The sequence below is a fragment of the Vulpes vulpes genome, chromosome 1, assembly GCF_048418805.1.
Source record: "Vulpes vulpes isolate BD-2025 chromosome 1, VulVul3, whole genome shotgun sequence".
Taxonomy (NCBI): domain Eukaryota; kingdom Metazoa; phylum Chordata; class Mammalia; order Carnivora; family Canidae; genus Vulpes; species Vulpes vulpes.
In genome coordinates, this window is record NC_132780.1 from 27,009,975 (window position 1) to 27,032,668 (window position 22,694).

The 22,694-nt window shown below is 44.4% G+C and overlaps 1 protein-coding gene across 4 annotated transcripts in view; it reads left to right on the forward strand.

Annotated features, from left to right (window-relative positions):
* SYK (spleen associated tyrosine kinase) overlaps positions 1-22,694 on the forward strand; it is an 83,220-nt gene that overhangs the window by 50,375 nt on the left and 10,151 nt on the right. For 2 of the 4 annotated variants that reach the window (XM_072761294.1, XM_072761289.1), the window contains exons 5-11: positions 128-209; positions 538-587; positions 2,307-2,375; positions 9,696-9,777; positions 11,115-11,292; positions 13,976-14,185; positions 15,183-15,372. In XM_072761294.1, the coding sequence (XP_072617395.1) occupies positions 128-209; positions 538-587; positions 2,307-2,375; positions 9,696-9,777; positions 11,115-11,292; positions 13,976-14,185; positions 15,183-15,372 (861 nt within the window). Of the gene's footprint in view, positions 1-127; positions 210-537; positions 588-2,306; positions 2,376-9,695; positions 9,778-11,114; positions 11,293-13,975; positions 14,186-15,182; positions 15,373-22,323; positions 22,483-22,694 lie in introns of those variants that run through there. The other 2 variants (XM_072761300.1, XM_072761295.1) reach the window with 2 other exon arrangements.

Below are 22,694 nucleotides of genomic sequence, written 5' to 3' on the forward strand. Positions count from 1 at the left end.
AAGCATCTTGTATTGTTCAGGGTGTCCTCGAGTCACATTTAAGATCTTAAAGGAGAGTTGGCTACTCCAAGTAGGATTTCCCCACTTCTGCCTCTGCTGTTCATGGCTCTTCTCTCTTCTGTTTCAGCTAGTGGAGCATTACTCTTATAAACCAGATGGGCTGCTAAGAGTTCTCACAGTTCCATGCCAGAAAATTGGTGGGCAGCCAGGTGAGTCCCTGACCTTGGTGCCTCAGTCTCTGGGGTCTTGACAGTAACCAGCCTAGCTTTACATTCAGCCTGTCCCAGATCCAGGTGGGATGAGGCCTGGTTTTTATTGGTTGATAAAAGATGATGTTGGATCACTCCAGTTAATCAAGCTGGAGCTGATCGCTCTTAGTTCTCATGGTGCAGGTGAGGACGTGGAGTGAAGGAGGATGAGGAGCAATGGCTTCTTGGGCGAGGCTAGCTGATGGTCAGGCTGGGTGATCTGCAGCCGGGGAGGGAGCTGCTGGATTTTGGGGCTTCAGCCATAACTGTCCACATTCTTTCCACCCAGGAAACATCAACTTTGGAGCCCGTGCGCCCCTCCCCGGTGCCCATCCTGCGGTGAGTGTCACTAGAGCTGGCCCCGCAGTGCAGCTGTATGCTAGCTCAAGGAAAAGCACGGTTTAGGGCACAGGGTAGCCGTGACTGTTATTTCTGCCACACTTGATAAACTGGGACTGAGGAGCGTCAGCTAGAATCAACTTACTCTCAGTTCCAGTCTAGCCAAGTTCATTTCTTCGTAGGTTAGACCCAACTACCCAGTATTATGCCTCCTGGCGGGTCTGGGAAATGATGTGCACGATCCAGGAGACCGTGCGCCTGGTTGCTGGAGTGAGTCTGCTGTGCCAGATGTCCCACTGAGCTTATCCGCCCGGCTCTCTTGGCTAAATCATTGTCAGCAGGAGACTCGACCTTTTGGGTGGCACGGGTTTGATGATAGTTTAGGGTAAGAAGTGTGGGGTGGGGTTGGGATGCTGAGCAGCATCAGATGAGAGAAGCCTCTGGAGAAGGCTGAAACTCACCTCTCCCTCCGTGTCAGTAGGAGGCCAGAATGTGACCTATCCCAACACAGGCCCCCAAGGAGAGAATTCTGCTTCCACAAGCTGACACACAGATTTATACTCAGAGGAGGAATTGGGTCCTGCTCCTTCCTGGGGACCTCAGTGTAGACGGTTGGTGTCCCTGAATGCCATCTATAAAGCATGAAAATCCCCGTCATGAGCTGTGTGCTCCACATCTCCCTAATTGCCAACTAACCTTAAAAAACAAAATCTGCAGAAGCGGGATATATATTCTGCCCTCAGGAAGGACGATTGACAGCGCACAAGCTGCACCCACATGGAAGCAGAGAGGATCTCCGGGAGACAGCACCCATGCCCAGATGGGGGGAATTGGAATTTGCTAAAATCCCAGTGAACTTTGGCACCAGCATCTAAACTATAGCACCTGTGTGGAGTCATCATTTTATTTTACCCTTTATGGGGCTTTGGGCTGGGCAAGTCTACTGGCACATATAAGCTCCATGAGACAGATTTATTTTCCTCCAAGGTGGTTGAACGCCTAGGGCCGGGAACTCTTTTTTTTTTTTTAAGATTTTATTTATTTATTCATGAGAGATACAGAGAAAGGCAGAGAGAGAGGCATAGGGAGGAGAAGCAGGCTCCATACAAGGAGCCCTATGTGAGACTCGATCCTGGAACTCCAGAATCACGCCTTAAGCCAAAGGCAGACGCTCAATCACTGAGCCACCAAGGCGTCCCAGGGTCGAGAACTCTTACCAGAGTATCAAGCCCAATATGCAGCCGTGCATCACCCAGTAGTTTCAAGAAGTTAGATGTTTTGGAAAATCTTGTTATTGACTGTATATCAATACATACGGAAAAAAAACGCGCATGCGCTATGTGTCCAAATCAATGAATTTCCCCAGATGCCATGGAACCAGGACCCAGAAGGAGTCACAACATCAGACACAGAATGATGTTCTGGCTTGAGTTTGTGATTTAGTAATCTATATGAAACAGGCTGTCCAATGTGACAGCCCTAATTTTATAGCTTTCTATGGAAAACATAAACCAAAATATGTGTCCAGATCCTTCTGCTCAGGTGGTAGGCTTTTCCTGCCGGAAGCATCCCTAAGGATCAAGTGTGGCCGGCGGCGAATCTCCCCAACAGAGTGTAGAGGGGGGTTGGCCGTGTGATCATAAAGCGAGATGAAGTAGCGTATCACCTGTTTGCTTTTCTGAAACACTTACTCTTCCTCTTTGCCGTTATGGTTTCTAGACATGGTCGGCGGGTGGAATAATCTCAAGGATCAAATCCTACACCTTCCCAAAGCCTGGCCACAGAAAGGTGCTAAAGCATCCCCTGTTTGCTGTCCCTGATTGAGTGGTAGGACTGACTCATGCACAGCGCCTGCGCCCCGACCTGGCTGTCCTCCCGGCTGCCCTCCATGTGCGCTGCGCTGACCCTGTGTCCTGCTGCTACGCTCCCGCATCTGCCATGTGTGGCCCCTCCAGGCAGCCTGGCCCAGGCACTCCCTGTGCTTTCCATGTGGGTCCTTGTCCCTGCCGCCCATCCGCCGCCCCCGCCTGCGTGCTCTCTCTGCTAACTGTGCACATGCAAGTCACTTGGGGTCGCGTGGGAGGTGGGAGCTTCATGTGGGAGATCCTCCCCAGAGCAGGCCAAGTGACTTCCGCTGCCAGCATTGCAAGTTGCGGTGCACGGTATAGCTGGTTACATAAACTACATACAATGGGAGGGGTGCTGGGGTTTTGTGGATGCTGCACAGGGGGGCACTGCAGGCTGTTTATTTTATTTTGTGGGTACCAGGGGCCACGGCACCTGTGTTGTGCCTATAGATTTAGAACACGGAGCTTTCTATAGAACATGTATAAAGACAAATGTGGAATTTGAGGATTAGAAGCACCTCGTTTCTTAAAGAGGCAGTTGGGTTAATCTGTGATGCATTTTTGTGTTTGGCCAGGTGATTAAACAGTAAGGGGAAAAACGAAGGGTTTTTTTTTCAATGATTTTTATTTATAATGAATTATCTCCACATATATGTGTGTATATATAGATAATATGCATGGATTGCCTTTCTTTCCCGTTGTGCTTTTATCATTTGTGGTAGAAAGTCGATTCTCTTATTAATAATTCTTTCCGTGTTCATACCAATTGGCATTTTTTCCAAACATATCCATTGCACAATTGGCATCAACTCAGTTGCCTAAAGTACTTGCTGGGAATAACATCCCTGAGATTTTATTTAGGAAGAGTTTTCCACGTGGCCAGTCAAACTCAAGGTCCTCCCAGTTTGACCACAGAGCAGACAAGAGGGTTTACCCTGACAGTGGAGGGCAAGGTCTCTGATAAGCCAGAGCGGAACGGTTGTCTAGTTGAACATCACATGGCCAGGTGATGTGGAAAGCTCTCAGGGAGCGTCAGCTAGGATGTGGCAGGGCTTTGGGGGAGCACCAGCGGGACTGGAGTGTTAGGACCGGGCACCAGGTTGTCAAGGTAACACATTCCCTGTGTCTGGTGCCCCTTCGGCCCCACTGCTTGGTGTTTGTTTGAAGCCACCAGGACCAGTAGGTGATTGAGGCTGTGGCTCTGAAGAGGTTGACAGCCACCTTGCTCCGCAGCAGAACTCTTGGCCTGCCACCTTCCAGCCTGTGGGGCCCAGCAATCCTGTGGGCATTTGTCCCTTCCCTTGGGAGAGGGCTCCATGCACTGCCAAGACAGCACCTCATAGGCCCATGGCCCAGCTGCAAAGAGCTCAGATGGACACCTGTCAGCTGAGGTGATTCAGAACATCTTCTTTTCAAGGTGGTAATTACAAATTTCATTCTAATTAGTGGCTTTGCTCCCATGGTTTGGCAGTCAAACAGAAGATGCAGGAGTGTTTAACTGAATGTGGCATTGACAGTTTCAGAGAACAGCTCTGGAAAGCCTCAAGTCTCCCCAGAGGACTCTCAACTGATTAAGCCAGGCCCACCCAGGATTGTCTCCCTAACTTAAATCAACGAATTAGGGGTTTTAGTTACGTCTGTAGAATCCCTGCATAGCAGTAGCAGGATGACAGTTTTTTTTATAAATTTATTTTTTATGGGTGTTCAATTTGCCAACATATAGAATAACACCCAGTGCTCATTCCATCAAGTGCCCCCCTCAGTGCCAGTTTGATTCGATCTTGGAGGACCAGACCTCAGACTAGCCACATGGACACATCAAAAAATCAGGAAACAGTAACCCAGCCTGGCAAGGAGACAAGACTCACTGCCACCCTGTCATGGTTCCGAGTAGGCTGAAGCCAGCTTACATCACTCACAGCAACTGAGGAATATCCAGAAAAGATGTAGTAGATGTTTACACTAAAGTCTATTACACTACCTAAAGTATCAGTAAGACCACCTAAAATTAAAGAAGTATCATCAAAGGAAATAATAAACTTGGAATAAGTATCGGCCACAGTGATACTCTGCAAAGTTAAGATCTTAAATATATAAAGGAATTTTTACAAGTCAATAAAAGTCTTCACGGGGAAATGGCAGAGGATGTCAGTAGGTCGTTTTTAGCAAAAGCAAATATAAATAGGAAAAATGTAGGAAAACATAAACATAGGAGAAGCTGCTCCCTTTCATAGTATAGAAATGCAAGCTAAAACTAGGTGCCCCATTACATCCACCTGGGAAGTGGACCCAACTAAAAGTGACAGGTTGTGCAGCAAGAGAGTGGTGAGCAAGCCACTCCCGCTTGCTTTGCTGGAGAAGTGTGAAATGATGCAGCCTCCAAAGAAGGCAAGTTCATGACATCCATCCCAAGGAAAATCACGTGTGGCTTTTTGACTACGATTTCATTTCTAAGTGTATTATTCTCGCACTTGTGTGGGATCATGTGTCTAGGAAGGTGTTTATTCCAGCCTGGTGTCCCTGACAAAATCTGGAAACCAAAGTCTGTCACTGGGAGACAAACCCACGGTAAAATTCACATCATGGGAGGCAGCTGAGGTCTAGAATTATTTCCAAAATCCAGTGCTAATTACAACAGATATGTGCTGATATAACGTAAAATATTCTGCAAGAAATACAGAAACACAGCGGTAACGGTAGTTGCTGTGAGAGCACAAAACGGGGGTGTCAGGGAGACTCACATTCCTGTAAACCCCACTGTGCCTTTCTAAATTTGTACCTCTAGAATTTAATCAATTTTTTTTAAAAAAAGAATGAAATATTAGAGAGTAATAATCTGGTTAGTACCACAAAAATACTTTTCTGGCCAAAAAAAAGGTTGTTGCCTATTTTTAAATTTATAACAACTTTGAAATATGCATTGAATTTTCATAAATGCTGACAATATCAGTCAAAGAAGGATTGCATGATGGATTTAATGTATTTTAATTGTCAATCAGAAATATTTTAGAGGAGCTGGTGTGTTTATGTTTTTGCAAATTAATTAAGCAGTCGTGAGAAAGAACTTACAGGAATTGTGTCCGAGAGCCCATCTGTTCAGATAAGGTGCAAATGACTCTCTTGAGTGTGTTTATTTGATCACTGTACATAGTTGTTTTTAATAATTCAGGCCCAAAAAGGACCCACCAGGACTTGAATTAATTCTAGTGTGTGGGTAGCTACTGAAAAGTATGTTTTGACTTGAAGAGGATTGTTAATTAGATATTAGAGATTTCATGATAAAAACTTAAGGGCAGGTCTATTTTAAAGTTTTCCTTAAATATTAGGGACACTTTGATCCTTAAAAAACTATAAATGAAGTTAACTAAGGAATGTAAGTATGATTCACCCGCTCCCCTTCCCTGCAAATACTCACTAAAGACTGGACGTCCTTAGCTGCGTGAAGGCCCTCCCGATACTAGGATGGGAGCATCCTTTCTTGCTTCGTGAAGGAAATTGGCCGAGTGTGAACAACAGCATCTTTATGGATCACACACCAACCTCCTATTTCAAAGGCGAGCTCCCTGTGATGCAACACAGCACTCACCTATAGCTCAGTGGTGGAAATGTGTTCCAGAATTTCAAATTAAAGCCCATTTTTCATGCTCTAATCCAACACCTACATGGATGATTGGGTTGTTTTAAGGCTTGTATTTAAATGCACAGTTCACTGGGTTCGAGTTGGAAGAGCAAAAGGAGGAAAACCGAGTTGTCAAGTCAACACCCAAGCAGTAGGGCAGACCCTGGAGAAAATGTGTCGCCAGGTCATTATCATTCGCTTAATTAATTTGCGAATACATAACCTGCTGCCCTCTGCTCCTCCGGTTAGGAGACGATGGTGGAGGTCGGGTGGTGGTTTTTGTGGTCCTGAAGCAAACTCGGTATCATTCCGTGCCCTTGGCCGTGGAGGGTCTGCACTGGACTGTGGGGCCTCGTCCCCATCCCCCATCCCCTGCCTTGGGACCACGGCCACTCCAGCAGAGACCAGAGTGGTGTACGGCACGACAACCCGTGTTCTGAGCCCACGGGCTCTCCATCGCTACAGCTATGAGTCGGATGTGTCATCTTTGCTGCTACTCTGCGAAAGGTCTGTCAAAAAGCCCAAGAGTGAAGGTCTAGAGATGGATATTAGGACACACCACGATGCTCCAAGATCGGGAAGCTGAGTTACCTGTTGTCTCCAGTGGAACATCTGGTTCACTTCTGAAGCCCGACTTAAAACATAGGCACCTGGGAAGGGTGGAGAAAAAAAAACAAAACAAAACATAGGCACCCAAAGGGTATTTGTTGAACACATTTCCATTTGCAGTTAAGCCTGGCCAGGAAGAGGTCAGAGATCATAATTGTGGACCTAACTTGGTCCTTTTATTATTATTATTACTCTGTAATAACTTATTTTACCCCAATTTATAAAACTTGAGAAAAATCACGAATTGTTCTTTGGGAGGGAGAACACGAAGGTAGCCAGTGCCATCTAGTGGCTGCCTGTGGGTTTGACCATCAGTGAACATGGGAAAATGCACCTGCTCCCATTACATTCACACCTTATTCTCTCCACGGAAAAGGTGATGGTATCGACCGGGGGCATAATAAATCATCAACTATAAAGCAGAAAGAATAACGACAAAGGATATAATAGACCAGCAACGTGTTTTTCATTAAATGAGAATTTCATTAAATGTTAACGCTCATCAGTAGACTTATAATTCAGCATCATTCTTTGCAACGTCTTTGAATTGTTTTCAACGGGGCACTCGATCCCAGAGGCTGTTTGGTGCCGTCCGACCACGCGGCACATCCATCCAACACGTTATGGCAGACGGAACTTGTGTTTTGCACCTTTACCTTCATCTTAACGTCACCGCCACCCTGTAATTAGGCACAACAGAAAATCTTCCATGTCTTGCAAAGAACATTCTCCTGAGAGTGCTGCCCAGGGAGGGGATCCGGGGGCCTGAGGCAGGGAGTGGATGTGGTCAGTGAGGGACTTGTAGGGCTCAGCCAGGCTGCGGGGGCTCGTAATGGCACAGGGTCTGTGCGGGCACTTTGGCTGGCAACGGGCTTGCCTGACCTTCCAAGGGAGACCTCACCCAGGTGACCCAGAGCCAAGGGTGAAGAGGGGTGAGCGCCACGCTGCCCATTGGAGTGTGCTTGACCCTGTCTAGGGCTCGAGGTTCAGTGTGTCTACTGCTACCAGTTCTCACTCACTCTTAATGCTCTGGTGGTATCCTTGTCACTCTTTTGCACACTCCCACCTCTGTGCTGAGGTCCTTCCCTACAGGTTTCCCATGTCAGGTCATTGCATTCTGGCTTGATCTGTGCAGTCCTGCTGCTCTGGAGAGCACTCACGCAGGGCAGGGCAGCAGCAGCCCCAGATACCCTATCCTAGCTGGGCAGGGGGTAGACCTCAAGGCCAGGAGGAGGGGTGCTGGTGGCCTCTCCTTGTCTATGACAGCCAGTCCTGGGGTCCTGAAGTCTCATCTTTGGATCTCAGAGTTTCCTCCCTACAGACATCAGAGACCTTGAAATGATTGTATATGTGAACCTAACAGAGGCTATTTAAAAAAAAAATGAATACTGTTTCCACCTTCTTGGAGTTTGATTGCAGCTGAGCAGAGGGTTGATGGGAAGCCTTGGGATCCCCAGTCTCCCTGAGGACGGTCCTGTCGAGATGGGGTAATGATCTTATAAATGCAAAGTAGACTCACAGGACATCCAGTTGCCCTGTAATCACAGGCCAGTTTTATAAAAGAGGCGGATCATCATTTGGGATCATCCATGCCTGTTTCCCTCCGGGAGGATGGAGACTGGAGGGATGACTCATTTTTTTTAAATCATGCTGACGTATAATCCACATCTCCCAGTTTTAAGACATTATACCCATTCATTCATTCACATTCATTCATTCATTGAATGGAGGTGGGTGTTTGGCACATTTTTATGGAGCTCCAACGGCAGACAAGGCAAAGCTCAAGTGCAATGAATGCGTGACCGTGCCGCTGGGATTTACACTGTTTTCGCTCCTATGGAGGGTGGAAGGAGCGAGGTGGGAACACCAAGAGAGGCAGAAAACAGGGAAGCACCAATGTCCGTTAACTCAGGAGAGCAGATGCCTATAGGCCGGGCCCCTGGGCCTTAGTTCCGTACACAGCGGCTCTGCGGCGCTCGGCCGATGGCCTGAAGAAGGGGGGGCCAGGGTTTCGGAGACAGGTGGTGGCAGTGGCGCCCCATGACTCCGTCACTGTACTTCTGGTTTCTGGGCCTGTGATGTCAGGAAGGCAGACGAGGACTCCGTGTGTGCCTCGAGATGAGTGGAAGTGTGAGATCAAGCTTGATGTCTGTTTCTTTAAATTTCTCCAAAACCTGGTGGTATCTCATTTCTTCATGGCCAGTGTTTGAGCCCAGATAAGGTAATCGGGTTTGTGGAACTTCTACTCAATTATACCAAAAAAAAATTTTTTTGAGTTATGATTTCTTTTTCCACAAATCAAATTTAGCAGCAGTACCCTTGTTTTATGTTGAGGGGGTAAAAGGTCACCCAGGAAGACTCAAGATAGAGACTTTCAAAGGGCAACGTTTATAGGGATGTAAGGAGTAGACTAACGGGGCAGGGGGAGCGTAACGGGAAGATATGGGCACAGAAGCAAAACAGACTTTCTCCCCCTTCACGGGGTCTGTGATTAGGATCATGAGCAGCAGCAGCAGGAGCAGCGCTGGGCTTGGGCTGGTGGCAGCCACTTCCGTGGGGGTCCCCTAGCTCACAGCAGGTGCCATCCTCCGGCATCCTCCCCACATAGCTAGGTCTCTGTGGAAGGTAAAGTTCAGGCTGAAACCAGGACTGTGTAGATGCTTTGGAGGCAGCGAGTGGACGGGGGAAGCAGCCGGTAGATATTCAGTGTTTTCTCCTTACGTAACTTCATAGGACATAAAATTGAACACAAAGAGTTGATGGAAGAAAACGAATCCCAGGGAATCGTTCGTAGGTAGGGACCTCTGAGCACGGACACTCTGAGACCTTGTAGCCCGTCGAACAACAGGGGCTCGTATAACCCCCGTGGGGTCCAGGCAGTGGCCTGAAGAATGAGATAAGCCATGGTCGTTATTTTCTGTCTTTTTTCCTGATTCTTTCCTTTGTCTTATGCACCTAAGTTGAAATGTGGTTATTTGAAAATGAGAGTAATCGTGCAGATGAATTACTGTGATGTGTCGTTGTGTGCTGCAGGCTGCCTCGTCTACAGGGAGCCGGCCGGAGAGCTCCTTCAATCCTTACGAGCCAGACAGGGGGCCCTGGGCCACGGACAGAGGTGAGAAATGCACGGTCAGTGAGTTCCTGGCCACTAGCTCCCCAGCGGTCCCAGGAACCACAACGTGGGTGGCCACCTCACCGTGGCCCCATGACTTATTGGTGCTGCACTGGGGTGACGCAGCCCCAAGGTGATGCTGCTGTGTGGCAGCAGGGAGTGGAGGCCCCCCGTCTGTGCACAGTGGCCTGCTGGTGCCCAACATGCTCTCCAGAGCCTCACTCTTGGGGAACCGGCCTCCCTGGAAGGGAGCTTCCGTGCTGCTGCTTCACAGTAGCTCATCTCATCCCACCGATGGTGTCCGGAGGCACAGGGCTAAGATTGTGTCCTTGCAGAGGGGGTGTGTGTTCACTATAAGCCAGCAAAATGGGCAGGTGTGCCTGGCTGGTCAGAACTGGAGCAGTGTCTGGGTGGCTGGGGGAATTGCAGCAACTCTAGGGCAGGGACGGTGCATTTCAGGGAGAGCCACCCTCCATGAACCCTGTCGCCCTCTATAGAGCTTGCCATCAGAAGAGGCCGACTTGCCTCTGCAGGACCTCCTTGGGTTCTCTGAGTGACTCTGGGTGACTCCGGGTTACATTTTTTTTGGTGATCTTGGTCTGTCTATTGATACAAAAACAACCTCCAAATGCAGTAGCTTAAAATGACAACAGCCATTCAGTGGTCTCTGTAGGTCAGGACTTCGGGCCAGGCTGGGCGGTCGAGGAGGCTATGGTGAGGCCAGAGCATGGGGCCGGCCACATCCCCGACTCCACTTCGATGGGGTGTCTCCATCAGTCTCCCCTGGAGGGCTGGCTTGGGCTTTCTTGCAGCACGGGAAGTGTTGGGGCAGCTGGACACCTTGCATGGTGTCTGAAGCTCAAGAGCCAGCTTTCCAGCTGACAGTGGGGAGGGGCGCGATCCTTTATAACCTGGCCTGAGTATGTCACGAGTGTCACTTCCAATGTATTCTATTGGTTGATGCAGTTACAAAAGCCCCTGGGGGTGGGTGGGGATGGAGACATAGGCTTCGTCCCCAATAGAAGGAATGTCAGAATGTTCAGACAGTTGAAAGCCGTCCATTAGGGAGGCTTCCTCCCTCTTGGCCCCTGGCATGAAAGACCCTTTCTCTATGCACATTCGTGCAAGAACGGGGTCCTGTCCAGTGGGGACGGGGATTCTTGCTGCCCCCCTAACAACTGGGAGGGAATGTGCCTGAGTGCTCACTGACCACAGAACCGTCCGGGCCGACCAAGGTCTGCAAAGGTGAGGTGTAGCCCGCAGGAGGCAGGAGCAGGAGATGGTGGGATTTTCAGTAGGGACCCAGCCCTAGGGTCGTGTGTTTCTTGACCGCACTGCAGACGCCCAGAGAGAGGCCTTGCCCATGGACACAGAAGTGTATGAAAGCCCGTATGCCGACCCTGAGGAGATCAGGCCCAAGGAGGTCTACCTGGACCGCAAACTGCTGACCCTGGAGGACAACGAACTGGGCTCTGGGAACTTCGGGACCGTGAAGAAGGGCTACTACCAGATGAAAAAGTAAGTCGTGGCTGCGCCGTCACACCACACATTCTCCTGCAGCTGCAGTTCTAGAAACCAGCACATGACGTGCCCTTCCCATGCATTTAGTCCGAGACACAGGATCAACCCAATACGCCTGAGTCCTTCTGTGTCAATGTGTCTGGTACAACTGCCATGAAAGCATCCATTGTGTGTATCAACGCTGTGTAAATCAATGATATATATTAGTTTGTGTCTAGTAACTGTACCTTTTTGAGCATTAGAAAGTGTAAACAAGCAAAATAAAATGAGAACATTGTATTCATCCCACCCAGATACTGCTACCCTTAACTACGAGTAGCATATATATATTATTTAGGTCTTTTCACCAACACACAGACACACATGTATTATTTAAGTAAAATGCAATTTCTCGGTGATGACCACACGGCATTTTTGGTTATTTTATTTTATTTTTTAAATTGTGTCTCATTTCTCTTACCCAGAAAGTTGCTGGTTACAGGTATCATTAGTGTAATTATTTATTTGATTTTCCTTATAGTTTCAGAAAATAACACACAGCACACAATAATTAGAATTGCTGTGTCACTGAAATCTCTGTGCTTCATTTACTCTTTAGAAGATGTCCTGCACAGAGCGTTCAGTAAAAGTGCTGGTCTATACAGTCCTCTGAAACAGACACTAATCCTGAATATGTATGTTTGAGTTAATATGTTATTGATATGAATACAATTGGGTTTAGTTGTTTGATATTATTTTGAATTTAAGACATACATTTTTTTTTTCCTGATTAGGTAAATATACATTACTCAAGTGTCAAGAATGTAGGCAAAATATGCACAGAAACTCTTGCTTTCAATCCCATTTTTTCTGGGTGCGTGTAATTGACTGATATGCTCATTTGAAAATCTATGCATGCATCTCACAGTCATTTGTGAAATGAATATAAATTACTCTGTATTAAGGCATAAATTTCTTTAATTAGTTCGTGACACTTAAATTCCTTGCTTAATTAAATACATATATTAACACAGACAGAACTATGGATATGTAATTTCAACTATGTTTGGGGAAAGGAGAGGAGATGTTTTTAATTTTATTTTTTAAAAGATTTTACTTATTTACTTGAGAGAGAGACAGAGAATGAACTGTGGGAAAGGACAGAGAGAGAAGGAGAAGCGGACTCTCCACTGAGCAGGGAGCCCAATGCGGGGCTTTATCCCAGGACCCTGGGATCATGACCTGAGCCAAAGGCAGATGCTTCACCAACTGAGCCACCCAGGTGCCCCAAGGAGATGTTTTTAATCATGAATATGTATTATAGTTTATTGAGTACTTGTTTTCCTCTGCTGAGATGACCTTATGGTTTTTCTCCTTTATTGTGTTTATGTGAAGTCAATGATTTTTAGATGTTCAAGCCACCTTGCATTCCTGGAATAAACTCATCTAGTTTGTGAATTAAATACTCTTTCTTTTTCATAAATTACCGAATTGAATTTACTAATATTTCTCTTTGAATATTTGCATTTATATTCACAAGAGACATCAGTAAATTATTCTCTTGGAAGTTTGTTTGGTCTTGGCGTCAGGGTAATAATGCGGGCCTCAAAATGATTTGGGAGGATTCCTTCCTCTTCCCTTTTCTGGAAGAGAAATTCTTCTCTGGGGAAGAATTGAAAAGTTTCTCTCATTCATTTTGACTCCTACCTCGCATGGTATACAGAACCAGTTCCAGGTGGAATGATAGACAGAAATATGGAAAGGTAAAGTGATACACTGTCTAGAGGGAGCATAGGGAGGTGGTTCCATGGTTGAAGGAGGGTGACGGGGGCTCCTGGGGCGCTCATGTAGGAGTTACAGCTTGCACTCAGTGTGGAAACACTGGTTAAACTCTACACCAAAGTGGTCTGTGTTTTTGTGAATGTATGTTAAACTTACTCCATTGTTCTCTTATTTTACCTGTTTTTTTGTTTTGTTTTGTTTTGTTTTTGTTTTTGTTTTTGTTTTTGTTTTTGTTTTTGTTTGGACAGTTCTGTTTTTATTCTCCTGTTTCAGAGTTCAACAAATGAAATGTACTTCTTGCATGTGTGGGAATTCTATCATAGAGAAATGCAGTTTTTTTTTTTCAAATGGCACACAGTTAAGTTCCATTCATTTATTTATTTAAGTCCCACTATATCAGCATATTTTCAGGAGGTGATCATGACCTATGTAATGTTTTTTGATAAAGTGACAATTTTTTGCACGCTTGTTGAAACTTCCTTAAATCTATCAATGCTCAGTTTTAAAAAGTGTTTTGTAAATTTTGAGCTCTAACAACATATGGTTTTTAAACTCTGTATCTGGAAATTCATTTTTAACATATATCAAAGGAATGTTATATTCACTTACATTACAGATAATCTGAGATGGTACATCTGAAAATGCTGCAGGAATCCATGCATGTCACAGTTTGTGAGGTTTATTTGAAAGTCATTTACATATCTTGCAATATTGAGGCTCTGCTTGGTTGGGACATTCTTCAGCACCCCCTCATTATTTGTAAATCAATGCAGTGCTTCTCTCTTTGTCTATAAGAAGAGAGAACACAGTTGCAGGTATCTCCATTACATCATTTCTACCACAGCATTTATGCTTCATAATTACCTGGAACTTAGATGCTTTGAAAAGTTTCTTATGAGGGTTATGATTTCTTATGCAGAGTCGTGAAAACAGTAGCTGTGAAGATTCTGAAGAACGAGGCTAATGACCCTGCTCTTAAAGATGAGTTGTTAGCAGAAGCGAACGTCATGCAGCAGCTTGACAACCCTTACATTGTGCGCATGATTGGGATCTGTGAAGCCGAGTCCTGGATGCTGGTCATGGAAATGGCAGAACTGGGTCCACTCAATAAATATTTACAGCAGAACAGGTATCTTTAAGTCCCCCAGAAGCTGATACTGTGATAGGGCAGAGCCCTCCTGCCCAGTGTACGTAATAGCTTTAATTTCTGTGGGAGGCTCTCTCTCCCCCCATGCCTTCCTTGTGTTGGCCCAAACTCAGTGACCTTAAGGGTGGATGGAAGAGAGTCGTAGTCTTTGGATCAGATACTCTTTTAACCCTTATTGTGCTAAGGAAGACTCTAATCCTACAATTTAGTCTTCATTCTCCCTTGCTCACTCTGTATTGCCTGGTGATAGAATCAGCCTTAGAATATCTCAGTAATCAGTCTCCCCTCACTAGGCAGATCATGCCCACCTCAGTGAGAGAAATATTAAAATAAACATTTTAAAAGGGGTAACTAGTGACGTCTTACTCATCTAGCTGACCTCTACATTCCCATGAGTAATTCCAAAAATAATCTGATGCTATTAATGGATTACAACCATTGGTAGGATATTCACGCTGTGCTCATCTATAGCCACTGTTGAGATGAAGGAACTCACATGGAATAAGTCATAATAATAACCACTGGTTACTTTGTCCAATTTGATACATCACGTGTGTACTCTACTTACATCACGTGTGTACTCTACTTAGATTGTGTATCTAATCTGCACAGAAGAGAGGTGCCATTAGTCCCACTTTACACATAAGAAACTGAGACTCAGAGTTGGTTTTGTTATCAGTCCAATATTGAAACAAGGATTCCAGCCAAAGCCTACCTGTCTGTGAGTCAGGTCTGTCCATTCCATTATACTACTTTTCATGTAACTCAAAGCACACCTCGAAAATCGTACCAGTTGAATACCAGGTTAATGATGCACGGTTTTGAGCAGCTGTAAGTCAACAAGGTTGTTTGTCACCACTTGTTACTCTTAAGAAGAATAGGAAATGAGTGGATCCCTCTGCCTACACAAGGAGCGCGATTGGTTGGTCCCAAATGGACTACTGTTCACCAGCACTAATGACACATCTGTAACTTTCAGGCATGTCAAGGATAAGAACATTATAGAGCTGGTTCATCAGGTTTCTATGGGAATGAAATATCTGGAGGAGAGCAATTTTGTGCACAGAGATCTGGCTGCAAGAAATGTATTGCTGGTTACTCAACATTATGCCAAGATTAGTGATTTCGGACTTTCCAAAGCACTCCGTGCTGATGAAAACTACTACAAGGTAGGAATAACTTAGCCAGTATGCCAAGCAGCAGGTGGTGAGAATCTGAAATGCAAGTGTTTGTGTTCTTTATTTGATTATGGAAAGGGTCTCAAGAAGCAATTTATCTATGAAAAATACGTAAAAAATATTCTTGTTAAGCTTTGATTATATTGTTTTTAAAAATGGTAATACTCTAAAATATCATGAACTGGGTTCACTCAGAATATTAGCTTTCAAACTATATTCCTGGAAACAAAGAAGAATCAAGGTATTAATTGATAATTCATTTAAAGAAAACAAGAACAGAATTCCTTCCTTAAATTACTTTGGAAAAATGGGTTGAACAGGTTGATTCTTGTAGGATATCTCAGAGCTCCTCCCTGACCCCATAAATGAACTGATAGTAACTAAAGGAAAGGAAAAACTTAAGAAAGCCCCATATGAACTCAGTTATAGTGTATGTGAGTCTATGTGGATCAACTGGAAAATGTAATGGGAATGGAACCTAGAAAGTGGAAGAGGGAGCCAAGGACAGATTTCCAACTCTCCAGGTCCCTGGGAATGTCCAGCATCCTCAGGAATTGATGGCACACCTTGAAGTCTCACTTGTGAATGGCAGGATGGCGGGTGGGATTGGCCTGAGCCTGAGCATCACTCCCACATTGTGGAGTGCCTGGTACCCCCACTCCCCCAACCACTGGCTCCTCTCTGAGAGGGTCACCATGCATATGGCAGATGGGGATAGCAGACCTCAGCTTGGGGTCAGCATGAAGGTCAGACAGGAGCAGAGCTGTCTGGAAGTACTCCATTGTCCATAGAGAAGCTGGTCCCAGAGCACAGCCCCTTCAGTGATGAGCCAGGGTTAGAAAAAGCACCGAGTGAGCCATTTGCAGAGACGGCTGGGAACTGGAGCAAAGGAACCAGCAGAGTGACAGCCACAAGCACATGCCAGAGAGATGTAGGTTTTCCATCAGGGGGCACTTTGGAAACTTTCATCATGATAATTAAAGAGAGAAGAAAATCTAGGCACTGAAACAAAGACTCACAGAGGACATAGAGAAGTGGAGATAACAAATTGTCCCCAAACTTAGTGCCTGAACACAATACCAAGTGTTAATTTATCCATAGTTCTGCAGTGTGGGCGTGGCTTGGTGGGAGGGCGCATCTCCGCTGCGCACAGTGTCTCAGGGGCTGTCCCAGGAGGGTGGAAAGATTCATACCCACTCTGCTCACTCACACAGCTAGAGCCTGATCTCACCTGGACTGAGGCCTGGGACCTCCGCTGGGGCGGACCCATCCATTACTAGCTCACCAGCACGTGGCCTGTCCATGCCGCCTTGGCTTCCTCACAGCATGGCGGTGACCGTGGGTGGTCCTGAGAGTCAGTTATTCAAGAGGCAGGAAGTGAGGCCACCAGACTCCTAAGGCTGGACCCATGAATTGGTTCAGAGTCACACCCACCTCATGCTACACAGGTCAGAGCATCCACAGCCCAGCCAAGATACAAGGGAGGGGGAAGGACAGACCCCACCCCTGGTAAGGACAAAGGTTAACATGAGGGCCAGTATTTCAAACTGCCATAGATATTCAGCAGCACACTGTTGAAAACTAAACCAGTGAATCTCTGAAAACTAATGAAGAAGAAGAGAATATTGAAGACACTAAAAAATAACAAGCCAAAAGATCTGGATCAAGATAGTGAGGTAGGAGACCTTGGCCTCCATCCCACCAAAAGGTCAACAATTAGACAGCCATTCTTGAAGGAGACACCTCTAGGAGAGTGTGGGAATCCACTTCAGAAGCTTCTGGGGCAACAACAGACCAGAATAGCTGCACAAAGAGAAAGGAGAAGAGTGTCATTTTACCTGCACGACACCATCTCCAGGCTGGCATCGCTCAGTATCATGTGAGAACAGCCACCTAGAAGGAGTTCCTCCCATGGAGAAAGGGAGAGTGGGGTGAGCTACCAGCCTCCCCAGCCTTTAAGGGCATGGCCTGAAGGACTCGCTTCCTGTCATCCCACCCAGACACCAACAAGGCTGAGGCCTTTTGGAGACAGCTGGGAGCCAGGAGGAATGCCCGGGCTACCCCTGTCGGCCACACAGTGGGAACAACCATGGTTCCTGGCAACCTACTCTGCAGAGGCCCCCAGCAGCCTTCACTGCTGAGGACTTGTGGCTGTCATGGATGTCCCCAGCTTTTGTCACTGAGGATCCCGTTATGGGCCCCAACAGACTGCTCCACAGAGGACCCCAGATGCTTTCCGTGCTAAAGAAACCAACAGCAAGCACAGCCTTTGCAGACTCCTGGCATATTTCTTTTTTCTTTTTCTTTTTTTAGATTTTTACCCCACATATTTTCACATTCACAGAGAGCAGATGCCTGATTCCCTCCCTGCTCCCCAGCCCATCAAGGAATCCACATCAGCAGCCAGCTCTGTCTGCTGCAGCTGCATGGGTGCAAAACACCAACCCAGACCCCCACAGCTGACCTCCACCTCCATGCACACATTCATTGCTATCACCTGCATCTCTGCACCTGCATGCTGCAAGCCCACGTCCACTCACTGGCCTCCCTGCTGTGCCTGTGTTTGGAATGAACCCGTGCAGCTGCAGGAGTACACACAGACAGCCAACACCCTTAAGGCTTTTGTGGGCTCAGATCTGGCCTTGTTCCCTGTCACTGGGCTGCATTGCTGGGCTCACCTGCCGCTAGCGCCTGCATACTGCAGCCCAGCTCCCATCACCAACCTCTACAGCCATGCATGTACTAATGGCAAGCCCCTGCAGCTGTGTAAGAGCTTTCCAATAGCCAGAGACCCCATAGCTGCTAGTACATCTACATTTGGCCCCAGCCCATACTGCTGGCCCAGCCCCACTACGTATGTGTCCACAGCTGGCTGCCATCACTTCATGGGCACCTGCAGGTGGCCTCCACAGGTGAGTTTGTGCATAGAACTGACTCTAGCCACCATCACCACCTAGCCTGGTCCCTACCTGCTGGGTCTCAAGGTGGTGCTGGGGACCCCAACAACCAGTGCAGGCACTGCAGAACCACAGCTATCATTAAGGATCATGCAATTATTATTTTTGTGGACCTCAGAGACCTAAGTCAATGAGATCACACACGGACCACAACCTGGACCTATCACTCAACCTACACTTGCCACCTCTGCGCCACGAGACCCAGAGTCAGAGCATACTTTAGTATGTTCCCACCTGCAGGTGAAAGTCTTTATTAAAGTCAGCCCATAAAGTCTGGAAGAGGTGACTGCTTCTTCAGATGTGCAGATACCTACTCAAGACTACAAGGATCATGAAGAATCAGGGAAACACAACACCATGAAAGCAACACAGTAAACTTCCAGTAACTGACCCCCAACTGACTCCAAAGAAATTGAGATGCCTAAATTGTCTGAAAAATTATTCACAATAGTCCTAAAAATGTTCAGAGTGCTACAAAGAACGTAGGTTTAAAAATTTAAAACAAAAATTGGGAAAATGATACAAGAACAAAATGAGAAGTTCAATAAAGAGATAGCATAAAAAAGAACCAAATGAAAATTTGGAGCTAGAAAATACAGTGATTGAACTGAAGAATTCAATGCAGAGTTTCAACTTCAGACTGGACCAAACAAAAGAAAGCATCAGTGAATTCACAGACAGGTCATTTGAAATCATCCAGTCAGAGGAACACAAAGCAAGAAAAAATGAAAGGGAGAAAGTCTACAGGACTTACAGGACACCATTAAGAGAAAAAAGTCACATATTATTAGAGTCCTTGGAGGAGAGGAGAGGGAGAAGGGGGCCAAAAGCTTATTTTGAAAAAAACTGTGGCTGAGAATTCCCAAATCTGGAGAGAAATTTGGACATCCAAGTTCATGAAGTTCATTGGTCCTCAAATAAACTCAGTTCAAATAGATCTTCTCCAAATATTATGCAGAAACCTTACAGGCCAGGAGGGATTGGGATGATGTATTCCAAGTGCTGAAAAGAAAGAATTGCCAACCAAGAATAGTTTTATGCACCAACGCTCTCCTTTAGAAATGAGTAAAATAAAGACTTCTTTTTTAAAGGATATATATATATTTTAAGATTTTATTTATTTATTCATGAGAGACATGGAGGGAGAGAGAGAGAGAGGCAGAGGGAAAAGCAGGCTCCATGCAGGGAGCCTGATGCGGGACTCGATCCCGGGACTCCAGGATCACACCCTGGGCCAAAGGCAGGCGCTAAACCACTGAGCCACCCAGAGATACCCAAATAAAGACTTTCCTAGACAAAAGCAGAAGGAGTTCATCACCACTAGACCTGCCTTAGAAGAAATGCTGGAAGTATTTCAAGCTGAAATAAAAGAATGCTAATTAGTAACATGAAAACATATGAAAATATACAACACACTGGTAAAAGTAAGTATATAATCAAATTCAAAATACCCCAATACTGTAATATAGTTTTGTGTTAATCACTTAACTAGTGTAAAGATTAAAGGACAGAAGTATTAAAAATCACTATAGCTACAATAATTTGTAACCGATACATAGTATAAAAAGATAAAAATTGTGACATCAAAAATATAAAATATGGTGGGAAGGAATGAAAAGGTAGAGTTTTTTATACAATCAAAGTGAAGTTATTATCACCTGAAAACAGACTGCTGCATACGTAAGATGTTTTATGTAAGCCTCAGGGTAATCACAAAGCAAAAAACCTGCAGTAGATACACACAAGATAGAAGAGAATCTAAGCATACTGCTATGGAAAACCATCAGACCACAAAGGAAGACAGCAAGAGAGGAATAAAAGAGCAAAGGAGCTACAAAACAGCTGGAAAACACATTTATAAGTTTTTATCTATCAATAGTTACTTTAATTGTACATGGATTAAATTCTCCAACCAAAAATAGTGAGTGTCAGAATAAATTTTTTAAAAAAAGACCTAAACTACATGCTGCTTATAAGAGACTCACTTCAGTTTTAAGGACACACATAAACTCAAGGTAAAGGGATAAAGAAAGATAGTCCATGAAAATGGAAACCAAAAAGTAACAGAAGTAGATGCATTTATAGACAAAACAGACTTTAAGTAAAAAACTGTAACAAGAAACAAAGAAACTCACTATATAATAATGAAGGAGTCAATTCATTAAGAGGATATAACAATTTTAAATATATATGCACCCAACGTTGGAGAACTTTCTTAGTATAACCTGAATAAACAAATACTAACATATATGAGAGAGAAATAGACAATAATGTAAGAATAGTAGGGATTTTCAGGACCCCACTTTTTAACTATAGAAAAGTCATCCAGACAGAAAATCAATAAGGAAACATTAGACTTGAACTATACTTTAGGTCAAATGGACCTTAACAAAATTCACAGGTGAATTCTATCTAACATTTAAAGGAGAATCAATGCCAGTCCTTCACAAACTCTTCCAAAAATGGAAAAAGGAGGATGGTTCAACATCTGCAAAACAACAAATATGGTACTCTGCATTAAAAGAATGAAAGATGAAAATCATATGGTCATCTCAATAGATGCAGGGAAAGCATTAGAAAAAATTCAGTATCTTTTCATGATGAATACTTTCAATAAAGTGGGTATAGAAGGAACATGCTCTAAAATCAGGAGCAAGACAAGGATGTCCACTCATACTACTCCTATTCAACATGGTATTCACTGGAAGTTCTAGCCGGAGCATTTAGGCAAGAAAAATAAATAAAAGCATCCATGCCTTAAATAAAATAACATTGTCTCTATTTGCAGTTGATATAATCTTACATATAGAAAACACTAAAGACGCTACCCAAAAAATATTACAACTTATCAAGAAATTCAGTATAGTAGCAAGATACAAAACCAACTTGCAAAAATTTGCCACATTTCTTTGTATCCACAATGAACTGTCTGAAAAGAAATAAAGAAAAACTCATTTATGATCGCACCAAAGCAACAAAATACTTAGGAATAAATTTAAATGAGGAAGTGAAAGATCTATGCACCAAAAACTGTAAGACATTGGTGAAAGAAACTGAAGAAGACAAATAAAATGGAAAGATATCCTGTGTTCATAGAGCAAAAGAGTTAATATTGTTGAAGTGTCCATATTACTCAAAGCCACCTGTACATTCAATGCAAATCCCTAACAGAATTCCAATGGCATTTTTCTCAGAAATAGACAAAAAAAATTCTAAAATGCTTATGGAACCATAAAAGACCCCAAGTAACCAAAGCATTCTTGAGAAAGAACAAAGCTGGAGGCATCATGCTTTTTAACTTCGAACTACACCACAAAGCTATAGGGATTGAAACAATATGGTACCAATGTAAAGAAAGAAATGAAAAAAATAAAATAAAAATAAAAAATAAGAAAAAAAAGAAAGAAACGTGGGCTGATGGAACAGAACCAAGAGCCCAGAAATAACCCTATGCATACATGGCCAACTAATATTTGATAGGAAAGCCAAGAATATTCAGTGAAGAAAAGACACTCACTTCAGTAATAAATGGTGCTGGTAAAACTGGATGTCCACATGCAAAAGAATGAAATTGGACCTCTATATTGTTCCACTCATAAAAATCAACTCAAAATGGATTAAGGACTTAAACATAAGACCTGAAGCCGTGAAACTCTGAGAAGAAAACATACAAAAAAGTCTCCTCGACATTGGTCTTGGCAATGATTTTTTTTTTTAATTTGACACCAAAAGCAAAAGCAGCAAAAACAAAAATCAGTAAGTGGGATTATGTCACACTAAAGCGCTTTTGTACAGCAAAAGAAACAGGAGTGGAAAGGCAACCTATGAAATGAGAAAAAAAATTGCAAACCAGCAAATAAGGGATAAATATCCAAAATATATTTTGTAAAACAATAGCAAAAAAAGAAAACATCATATTTTAAAAGTCACAAAGGACTTGACTAGACATTTTCTATTCTCTTTCTATATTTCCGTAACCAAACAGGATATCCAAAGGCCAATATAAAGGATCACCAATCGTCAGGAAATGCAAATCAGAACCACACCTGTCAGAATGGCTAGTATCAAAAAGACAAGAAATAACAAGTGTTGATGAGGATGTGGAGGAAAGAGAACCTCATGAACTGTTGGTGGGAATGTAAACTGGTGCAGCCACTGTGGAAAACAGTATGGAGGTTCCTCAAAAAATTAAGAATAAAACTACCATATGATCCAGCAGTGTCACTTCTGCATATTTATCTGAAGGAAATGAAATCACTATCTGGTAGAGCTATCTGCATTCTCACGTTTATTGCAACATTATGCACAATAGCCAAGATATAGAAACAACCTAAATACCAAGCAACAGATGAATGG